The sequence below is a fragment of the Parasteatoda tepidariorum genome, chromosome 3 (genome assembly GCF_982258835.1).
Source record: "Parasteatoda tepidariorum strain Cologne lab strain chromosome 3, Ptep-v5.0, whole genome shotgun sequence".
NCBI lineage: Eukaryota > Metazoa > Arthropoda > Arachnida > Araneae > Theridiidae > Parasteatoda > Parasteatoda tepidariorum.
Window position 1 is genome coordinate 99,793,872 of NC_141757.1, and position 12,075 is coordinate 99,805,946.

Sequence of the window (12,075 nt, forward strand, 5' to 3'; positions counted from 1 at the left end):
AAAATGACTCTACCTTTGTTTTCCCCATTAGAAGCAAAATGAAACCTAGTTCTAAAAAACAGTTTACTTTCGTGTTTTCGTCTGACCTTTCCGTTATGTATTTCTTATTTTTACCCCCACCTCTTATCTACAGATAAGTGTAACGGATGTGTAATGTGTACAAGTAATTAAAAGACTTAGCAAAAGTTAGACAGCAATATTGTTTCTTTATTTGTGAGAATAAAAATATACAATTTGAATTCATATTCTATTAATTACGTCTGCGTGTTTACGTGCTTTTAGTTCTATTTATTCATCGCTAATAGTGTACAAGTACAACGGATCTCTTTTTTTTATCGCTAAAATAACTTTCATTTTCTACGTGAAATGTGCCTTAATATTTGGTTTGAGATGATAGACGAAATGGAATCGTAACAAAAAATGTGATATAATAGATTTGCTTCGCTTGTTTCATCAACATCATTTTTTAAAAAATTTCATCTTAAATGATTTTAGGAACAAAACTATAAAAAGGAAAAGAAATCGGTTTAATGATAGAGCAGGACTTGGGGAAACAGTTGCCATCATCATCCAGGCAATATTAATAAAATATTGTTTTTAAGCAGCTCGAGGATGTGTATTATCAATAAATCAAAAAGTTATCTAATTCTTCCTTTGCAGAATTTATAATTTCTGTTTAAGAAAAGTTAATTTAATTGAAAGCTATATTTATGAAAAGAATAGAAGAATAAAAGTCATATAAAGAATATATGACTAAGTTAATATAGTATATATATAAGTTAATATGGTTAGTTTGTATGTAGCTATATATAAAAGCTTAAATAACGTGTTTTGTGCTAAATAAAGATAATTAAACAATTTAAAATTATTTCATACAAGCTTTTCTTATTTGTTAATAATCTTCAATAAAAAGATTCAAAATTAATACTTTCGATCAATAAAATATGGTAAAATGATATAAAAAAATAATGAAAGATTAATAAAATGCTAAAATTGTAGATTTTAAGCATGCTAACGTTAAAAAAAATAATGAAGAAATAAATAAATAAACCACTAAAATTGCAGGTTTTAAATTTGTTAAAAATTTTTTACAACTTCATTTACATGCAAATAATTAATTTTAAAACATTTATACCATACATTAATAATTTGCAGTCCTTAATAAATATATTACATTTAAGTTATTTTAAATCACATTAAATTATCTTAAATTTATTAACTATAAAATTATAAGCATTAAAATGTATAAGCGTTTACAAAAATAGTTTATTTTATCGTAATTTTACACGGATTCCAAACTTTTATTTGAATTTCAGAGTGAGCTCAAATTAATTTATTTAAGATTTCAATATAACATGTTTATATAAATGAATTCTGCATGTTTCTTTTCAAATGTTATTTCAAAATGTGTTTGGTTAAAATAGCTTATTAAATGTAAAAAAATAAATAAATAAAAGAATAATAATGATTATTTTATTTGGTGTGAAATAGGCAAGGTCAAAATTGACTTAAAGTTTTCTCTCGTTGACTTAATTCTTTATTGGAAGTATTTTATTGGTTCAAAAGTTCTTCCGGACAATTTTAAAAAAAAGAAAGAAAAAAAACTTTTCTTTGTAGGGGGGGGGGACTATTTGGCAGATTTCGTTAATTTAGATTTTGTCGCTAAAAATCAAGTATAAAATGACAAGAAAAATTGTAAATCTTAGTTCGAAATTTTTTTAATCTTCATTAAAGTAAAGTAACACTATTTTGACGGTAAGAAAACAGAATCTATACTGAAATGCATATATTCAGAGAAAGTTATCTGATATTGTATTCTAAAAATATATCAGCATTGATTGAATTAACTCTCTTTTTTAAAAAAAAATGAGGCAACATTACTTGAAAGTCCATTTACTGAATCAAACGTTATTTAAAGTAATCGTTTTGTTGTAGTTGTAGTTCATTTACGTTGTAGTTGTAGTTCATTTACGTCGCACTAGAGCTGCACAATGGGCTATTGGCGACGGTCTGGAAAACATCCCTGAGGATGATCCGAATGTATTTGTGTGGAAATGTATGTTTAATGTTAGCCTACATACGTGAGAACACTGCCACATTATAGAATGTTATAACCAATGTCTTAAACATAAATATGCTTCACTAAAAATACTAAATTTTCCCCGAGAAATGAATTTTTCCTTTTTTTTGATAATTTAGTTTTTTTCGAAAAATAAGTTAAGAAACAAAAAAGGGGGAAAAAGTCGCTGTTATTATTATTCACTATTATTATTCGCAACTTACCGATTAGTTAAAAATTTAATTAATATTTTAAAATTTATGTAATAATTATTACTCAAATTTTTTTAATAACTTTATTTTAAAATCGCTTTTTAATTTTTATTTTTTTATTTTAGTTAATTTTTTTAAAATTTTATTTAATTAAATTTAATTTTTATGTGTTTAAAAAATAAGTCTACATTTTTTGACAACATTCCGCTTGCTTCTCCTAACCGACAAGCACCCATTTTTTACTATAAATGTTAAATTTATAACACTTATGTTAAATGAATTTTTAGGTCAACATAACGTGTTTTTGATTGGACTAAAATGAGCTAAATTGAAAACGTAGCTAGTGCGATGTTGAATTTCCTTTATATTATTTTCTGCTTACGAGGTGGCGCCACAAGCTGTTAATGTTTAGATTCTGATAAGACATTATTTTTCTAGTCTTCCTTTTCTATTGTAAATAATTTTTTGATTTCATCGAGTATTCATCATAAGACTGACCTAAATTAGTGTGAGAAAAACATTCACGTATTTGGATTGATTTATCATATTATTTAATAAAAAAAATTGATTCATTATAGATTTCCTTCGAAATCAAATAACTTAATTGGATAATTGTCATGTTAATAAACATGACGCTAATTGGCATATTTGAATAAAATGATTTATAAATCAATACTTACTCTCCTCTGACACACACATTTCTAATAGTTATCTTATATTTCCCTTCACTTTCTTTTGCGGTTGTTCAATTTTATTCAGATTTAAAGCAGGAAAATATTGCTTAATCATGCGTCAAATGTAAAACTAGTTTGACACCGTACCGTTCTTATGATGGGCCGAGTTTTATTTACTTTTTTATCTCTTTATCTTAATAGCCACGTCAGACTCATATAAAATTTACTGAAAGTTTGTTGACTAAAACTTAGTATACTAAAGTTGTTGGTAAACTTTACATTTTTTCCTTATTTTGCGATAATTTTTTAAAACCACCTGTATGATTCGGAGTGAAATTTCAGGGATATCCTATCATACTATTGTCACTTGTAGTGTTCTATCATCATTTGTAGTGTTGGGTATATGTTATATACAGTTTATTTATTGATAATAATGATAAATTTTTGTTTGTGTATTGTTTTAAGCTTGCATATATTTAAACTCGCGTCGTTACGTTTAAAGTATTATTGAATGAGAAATACTTAAAAATCAGTGTACTTATTGAAGAAATATTAAACTTGTAATTTTTAAAATAATCAATACTTAGTAAAGTTTTTTGCCTCGTAATTTCTGTGTGTTTTTTTTCTTCCTATTGTTAGACTTGTTTCAATGACTTTTATTATATTTGTGTAATATTATTTTTGTTGACTTTTTATTATTACAACCTAATGTATTTTTGGCAAAAATTATGAAACACTTAAATCCTTATAGGGGAAGTACACTTCTTCCTTTTTTTTTCTTAAATCAAGTCTTAGTTTAAATTAAAAACTCTGGTGATGTGAAACATGTCATGCATTAAATGAAGTGCCAAAATATAATATATTGGTGCTGCATTCATGATTTATTATATCATTTTCTGAATCTCATCTACTCTTTATATATTTAAAATTTCTAAAACAAAGCAACAAAAATTTTTAAAGTAGATTATGTTATCAACAGCCGATATAACATAACTAAAATTTTTCACTTTTACATGTTTCAAAATTTAAATCCTTCTTTTAGAATTATAGTGAATTTGCTGTTAATCTTTATTATATTGGATAACTTTTTATCTCACTTTTCATTAACAACACATTGTTTTGTTAGAAAACTAAATATTGTTTTACTCTGTTTAATATTACTAAGTTTTAAAAAAATCTATTCATCGTTTATATTCAAGTACCGGAGATTATTATAAGTTAATTTCGTGTATCAATTAGTTTAATTAAATTAAATTGGAAGTTTTACACTTAGATATCATTATTTCTAATATTAAAAGATGTAATTTTTTTCTTGTTTATATTAATTCATTCTTTTTCTATGTAATGTAAACGCTGATGAATCTGAGAAATATTCTGTAAATAAAATATAGTTTTTAAAAATTTTCTTTACTGACTTAAATTTTTTTTTTACTGTAATGGATTTATAATATTCTATGAATAATATAGAGAATTGAATTGTGATGGCATGTTGTGTTGGCTGTTCATTGCATACTTGTAGAACTTAAATTCTATTCCCTATGGCGAGTTGATGGTCGCCCAGTTGCAGATCGATTACCGTTGGGTGGTTCATATCGAAGGCTATATACCAACTTGTCTGAAAATCAAAGGAACTGAGTGTTCAATGCAAACAAATTGCCTCCATGATGTAATTGGTCTAAAAATGTGGTACCATGACCAACTTGATGCTAACAACCGGTTATTTTGGGGGTACATTTTATGTAGATTATGAACTCCATTTTCTTCTTCCATCAGATTCTTCACGCTTTCACTATTTTGATTAGACAAATTCCATTTTCATTTATGAAATATGTTTAAAAGCATTGTTTAATTCTATTTTCAGAAGCAACCGAATGACGAAGAAGGAATGCATTGCTTGCGATCAGAAGAGGCGTGTCGCTGGACTTATGATGAAGTTGCAAGATTACTTAACACAAATATTCATGATGGCCTCACCTGGAACGAGGCCAATCAGAGACTTTCTTTTCATGGATACAATGAGTTTGAGGTGACACCAGAAGAACCTCTTTGGAAAAAATATATTGAACAAGTCAGTTTATTTTTTGTATTTTTAGTTTAATAATGGATGCGATTTAACTTTCGATTTTGTTATAAAGCCTTTATTGGGAACTTAAAAATGCTTCATAGTTACTTTAATTTGTATAAGTTTTAATCACCTTTTTTTTATATATGGGCAATTCCATATGTGACGGAATGACATTTTGACTTGCATGATGACAATTAATTGAAGTTTCTATGCATCTAATTTAAAATAAACGTGATTTTTTCTCATGCATATCATTATTATTGGTATAATGTGATTCATAAACTAAAAAAAAAAAGAATTTTGTATTTTTTTTTATTTTTAATTTTATGAACTTTTTACTTGTGTGACGGAATGACATTTTGGCAACCAAGCTTTCGGCATGCCGCTTAGAACTGGTAGTTTCTGTGAATTTTGCAACTATTATTTTCCTGAACTATTTTTTACTTTTAGTATAATGTGTAAGCAATGTAAATTGTGAATTTGGAAAATTAACCTCAGGTTGGTTAACAGTTATTAACATCTATTTGCTGTGACGGAATGACAAAAAGTTTAGTGGAAGAAAGTCTTCATTTAAAAAATGTTTTATTAATATGTAAATGATAAACAGAATGTAACAGATAAACAGAATTAATATTTACGTAAGAATCAGTTAAAATTTCAACAATTTGAAAATTAGGCTGTCTCAGAAGAGGTTTTATATCTAACTTGCCAATATCACATCTTATCTTCGTTCTCAGGAAATTTATGCATAAATCAATTTTTGTCCCATGTTCTTTAAATACTTTAACATCTAAATCGTCTTTGTTTATCAAAGTAATTTACGCTGCATATAAATGTGCCTTCTTTTTTTTCGCAGTATGGGACAATGATTAAAGAGCCGACCGCATACTCCTCAATCATATTTTCCATTTCCTCTTCAAAACAGTGGCTTTTCAAATCATACACTTGGTTTTGGTTAAAATTAGAAAGCATTCCAATTTTGATGATTCGCTTCTCAACTACATGAGCATCTAGTGCAGGTCTCTTGTTCCTGGCAATGCTAATGTAGCAAGTGTCTTTTGCCCTCTCTTAAATAGAATAGCTGGACAAAAACAAAACTTCAACGATTTGTTGCTTCGACTTTATGAAATCATAAAATTCTTTTACATATTATGTGCCGTTTTAGAGCAGCCAACATCTTGTTTGGCCTTTTAGAACAACATCACAATTACATGGTATTTATAGGTGCATGTGCTGTGAGGTATTAATGAAATACACTTAACAAAAATAAGAATAAGAACAAAAATGAGATAAGACACACTTTACATCAATATATGCTTCTTTATGAAAAGCCTCTTTTAAGGCCATAAGTATATACACTGGTTATCATAAATTAAGGAAAAATCACAAAAATAGCGATAACTCTTTCAAAAGTAAGCCAAACCGTGCAAAATTTGCATATGTTGTCCACTAAGAGTAGCTGAGTAAAATTGCAATATGCAAATTAGTGGCGCTGCACTCGGCTTACGTCATCTGCCTGGAGCATAAAAGTCCAAGTTTGAGAGAAAGCACACAAATTTTACTGTGATTGCGACATTGAAAATCTGAGATAGCCAATTCGTAATAATGACCTCTAGGCATCATTTGCCTGAAGAACTACGATGGAGAGCCATCGGGAGACTAGAGGCAGGGCAGAGTCAATCAGAAGTGGCCAGATGGCTAAATGTGAGTCCATCTGTGGTTCATAGACTTTGGAGGCAATTTCAAACCACAGATTCGGCATCTAGGAGGTTCAGTCAAGGACGGCCAACTGTTACGACCAGTGCCGATGACCGATATTTGACATTAAGTGCACGCAGGAATAGAACCGCTACTCCGACACATCTTAGATCCTCTCTTGCTGCAGCCACCGGAAGGTTGGTGTCAACGTCAACTGTGCGCAGAAGGCTCCACGAAGGTGGTCTGTATGTGAGACGACCAGCCATTTGCGTGCCGCTCACATCACGCCATAGGAGAGACCGTTTGCAGTGGGCCCGACAACATGTCCACTGGACGTCAGATCAATGGAGGCCTGTTCTCTTTACGGATGAGTCCAGGTTTAGTCTAGAAAGTGACAGTAGACGTTATTTGATATGGAGAGAACCTGGGACCCGTTATCATCCATCAAACATCCGTGAAAGAGATGCATACGGAAGAGGCAGTGTCTGTGTTTGGGGAGGCATATCCTTAGGAGGGCGCACATACCTCCATGTCTTTCCAAGGGGAACCGTGAATGCTCAGGTTTATCGAGACAACATCCTTGATGCTTATGTGCGCCCATATGCCGGGGCAATTGGTGATTGCTTCCTGTTACAGGACGATAATGCAAGACCACACAGAGCTCGCATTGTTGATGATTATCTTCAACAGGAAACAATTACTCGCATGGAGTGGCCAGCTCGATCCCCGGACTTGAATCCTATCGAGCACGTTTGGGATGCTCTAGGGAGGCGTGTATCTGCCATCAATCCGCCCCCTCAGACCCTTGCCACGCTTGCAACTGCTTTACAAGAGCAATGGCTCTCACTTCCTATTGAACTGATAGACCGCATAATTGAAAGCATCACACATCGCTGTTTGTGCTGTATTGCTTCTAGAGGCAATCATATTCCATATTAAAGGTACTTTTTCTATTGCAAACCGATACTTCCAATTTGTTTATTTTATACATGTGCCAATTTCTATACTACTATTAATGTCTGATAATTTCTTTTTATGTTGTTTAATACCTTACTATGTGTTGTATATTGTGGGTAAGTTTCATAAAATTCCATGTGTAATTTCTTGAGTTATCGCGATTTTTGTGAATTTTCCTTAATTTATGATAACCAGTGTATATTGCGTCTGCACTCTTCGTTACTCTGTCAGAGTTTGTATTACGACTGAATCCTTCATACTTGGGGGCTTGTAACTAACATCATCTTGACAGTAAAATTTTTTAACCAAATTAAACAGCTCATCAACATTACTTTTCTCACTTAGTTTCTTTTGAGTTCGATGTTAAATACTTCTCAAATAAAGACTGAATTAATTTTTTTACCTCTATTGGTGATTTTGGAAGTGAGTGTACAATTTTTTTTATTGGCTTTACCAAGACTCTGCAGGAATTTGTATAGGGAATTTAAATTATTTGTATGTGAAGAGATTGGTAGAATTTGATTTTTTCTTTGTTTACACAATCTCTGCACAACAGCGTTTGCACTTCTGAGTTTTTTAAGTCCAACTTTTATTGTGGAAGCTTTTTTCTCTGCCTTTCTTTCTCTGTTTTTTTTCTTCATCATATCATGGGGATCTTGGTCTTTTTCAACATTTTATCTGTCTTTCAACAGCTGTTTTAGCCATTAGGTTAATTGAAAAAAAAATAATTCCCTAGTTTTTGACTAAGCTTCTCAAGGACTCGTTTTGTCATTCCATTGCCGAAGATGTGTCATTCCGTCACGCTAATTATTGGAAGTTAATAATCAAATGCATAGAATTTTACAATTTCTCATTGATTCTTATGCCACATCAGCTTTATATTCCAAAATATACACATTTTCATTCAAAAACGCAGTTGCTATTTAAAAAAATATACTAAAACATGTGACGGAATGACACAAAAAAAAGTTACTTTTATTTAATATATTAAACTTAAAATGACTTAAAGGCTATGTTTTAAATGTTTAAATTTTGTACTATATGCATATTTTTATCAAAATATTGCAAAAGAAAGATACATTTCTTTTATTTTATAAGTATTTTTCAAGAAAACAATTTGAGCACAAATGTGAAGAATTCACTTGTCAGCCATGTGATTACTTTAGAATGCTGCCAGATTCAAAAAACTTAAAATTATCAAAAATTTAACAGTAATATGTAGACTTTGGCTATTTTTGAACATATTTTTAAAATTAAAATATGCAATTCATAAAAAAAAATTTCACTTAAAAGTTGACAATCTCGTGGAATTGCCCATATACTGCTTGAATTTATATTAATGGTGTTTGTTCTACGAAAGATTCTTCCATTTTTATGTATTTTCAGGATTTTTAATTTTTTTAAAGGTACTTTAAGAACTTTAGTTTTTAATGAGTTGAATTTTTTTAATATGATTATAATTTTTAAATTTACATTTTATCAAAAATGAGTCATAACAATATATTTCAAACGATATTAAAAATTGTTTATGTATTATTATAAGAATTATAAGATATTTTTCATTTCAAGTGCTGTAATTTATTTTACACTAAGTTAATAATGTAATTTTGCTAATTGAAACTTATTAACATAGCAATATATTTAGAATTAATTCTGAAACTATAAAAATCTCTAAGAAATTTATATAATTTTATATTAGAAATTTATGAAGAGAAAAAATGAATAGAAATATATTATTATTTACTACTAAAATTTTTATTTATTTGTTCAATTTAAAAAAATTCAGATTCAATAACTGCAATAAATTTTTACTTTGTTCCTCCTAAGTTTGCTTCCAAAAAATCCACAAGAATTATAAGATATTTTTCATTTCAAGTGCTGTAATTTATTTTACACTAAGTTAATAATGTAATTTTGCTAATTGAAACTTATTAACATAGCAGTATTTTTAGAATTAATTCTGAAACTATAAAAATCTCTAAGAAATTTATATAATTTTATATTAGAATTTTTTGAAAATTTTTAAGTTAAAAATTTCTGAAAAAAAAACATTTTGGTCTAAACAATGTTTTAAATTTAGCTATCAATGAATCCTGTGTATGATAATCATGGATATTATACACAAGAAGCTATGAATCAATGAATCCTGTGTACAGACATGCCAACTCTCCCTCATTTTGCAGGTGACTCCAGAATTTTATGTGCTTCTTTCGTTCCCCAGAATTTATCCAAAAATCTCGATGGAGAATCCAAATTCTAAATTACTAGATTTTTCAGCAAAAGCAGAAGTTTTGTTTTTCTTTCTGTGCAAAATCCTTTTCCTCATGTAACATTTTGTCCCCTGTTGTCAAACTACCAGCTGGCTGAAGTGCAGTTGCTCATGCTTTTATTCACTCTTGAACGATATCCCTCTCTGTTTCACTCTACTTTTTAACCTTCCCCTTTGGACATATAGGTCTCATCTGTATCTTTTCCCTTTCCTTTTCTGTGGATAAATAAATGAGATGATGCCAGCAGAATACGATATCAATTTCAACTGTCACGAGTTAGTTTCTTGCATCTGATTTGCAGTAAAATCTGACTAGATGGTTGAAATTTATATCTTTCCTTGCTGTTTTTTTTAGTGCATTTTTCTTTCAATTCTTGGCAACAAATGGATCATTATATATATTTTTTCAGCCGTTGGCATCAAACTGATGTAAGGGTAGTCTGTTTACAGAAACAATGTGGATAGCATTGTGATTTTCATCATTCGTTTTCATATATTTAATGAAAAATATTTGCTATTTGTATATATTTATTATGCTTATTTCAGGGCTTAGCAGTTATCATATAGCTTAAGGTCATTTTTATACTTAGTTAAATTTTTATACATTTGTAATATAATTAATTGAATTTGTTTATTTAAAATAAAATGGTTCTTCAATTTGTTTATTTTTTAAGAGTTTTTTGAAAAAATTTTTATTACAGTATCAAGGATTTTTCCATAATGTTAGAAAGTAAATGTTATTATTTTTGAATAAAAAAAATTCTTATTTTAGGAATGAAAGCCAGTATTTTCCAAATTTTTTTTAAAAATTTATTTATTATTATTATTTATTTTTTTATGTTTTTGCTTCTGTGTTTGTTGATAAAAAAATGAACAAATTTAATGAATGCTTAATGTAAATATTATATTTCAATTTTATGTTAAATTTTTTTTTGCTTTAAATTTACGTAATTTTTTTTTATCCCTTTATTTATATAATTTTTATCTAAAATATTTTATTAGATGTTCCAAATATGCATATCCTACTTTTCCTACGTCTCCTGAATTCTTGTTAAGCATACTCCTGGATGTTAATTCTGCCTGGTTGGCATATGTGTGTATTTAAAAATAACTTTCATAACCTATTATTTGAGGATAAAAATCTCAACTAATCTGTAGAGAAAACCTAGTTTGTCTTGATGTTGTCTGCGTATAAGAAACTCTAAAACCGTTTCATAATTAAAATTGCTGTGCCACAATATATGTAAAAATTATGCAATTAAACTTTTCACTTTATTTAACAATTAATTTAAACTTTAAAATTAAACTTTATTTCCTAAGTGCTTCATCAAGGAAACTTTCTTTTATGCTTTATAAAAAAAAGTAATTAATAAATAAAAAGAAGTATGATTGATATTTTGGCTGCTTAAATTGCTCTATGTGCTTATTTATGTTTTATATAGTTTGATTTATTTGTTTAATGATGTGATTAACCTTAGTTCTTTTTTCAACTGAAAAACTTAATATTTGCAGTAACAAAACATAATTATTGTCATTGTAATTAAGTGATTATGTTATTAATTATAATAATAGCTACTAAAATTCAAACTGTTATGACCTCAAATATTTTAAAAGTTATATAAATTTTCAATATCTCAAGTATTTTTATATAAAATATAGAAATATTTGAGCTTTTAGGGTCTTAAATATTTCCATAATTATTTTCTTGAAAATATATTATACACTAATGTGTTTTTCTTTATTTTCAGTTTAAAAATCCACTTATAGTTTTATTACTTGCATCTGCATTGGTCAGTATATGTATGCAACAATTTGATGATGCATTTAGCATAACAGCTGTAAGTAACTATCAATTTCTAAGAATTTACGTCACACATTGTTGTTTCAATTTTTCTGTTTCATTTCATGTCAGATATTTTCAAATTGCATTTTTTCTGAATATATTTTTTTTTTCTTATCTAGGCTATTGTTATCGTTGTTACTGTAGCTTTTGTTCAGGTAAGTTTTCTTACGTTATTATCTTTTTTTTTATGTTTGTATATGTTTCTGTCACAAAATTTTTGAATTCAAATTTAAATTGTAATTAAATTGATTAATACTATGGAATAAAATTTCTTATAAATTACGAAAATAAATTAAAT

General features: G+C 28.3%; 1 protein-coding gene across 5 annotated transcripts in view; it reads left to right on the forward strand.

Moving 5' to 3' along the window:
- SPoCk (secretory pathway calcium atpase) overlaps positions 1 to 12,075 on the forward strand; it is a 59,392-nt gene that overhangs the window by 16,745 nt on the left and 30,572 nt on the right. For 2 of the 5 annotated variants that reach the window (XM_016071902.5, XM_016071903.5), the window contains exons 2-4: positions 4,807 to 5,013; positions 11,683 to 11,772; positions 11,897 to 11,932. In XM_016071902.5, the coding sequence (XP_015927388.1) occupies positions 4,807 to 5,013; positions 11,683 to 11,772; positions 11,897 to 11,932 (333 nt within the window). Of the gene's footprint in view, positions 1 to 2,646; positions 2,780 to 3,072; positions 3,345 to 4,806; positions 5,014 to 11,682; positions 11,773 to 11,896; positions 11,933 to 12,075 lie in introns of those variants that run through there. The other 3 variants (XM_016071904.4, XM_016071906.5, XM_016071905.5) reach the window with 3 other exon arrangements.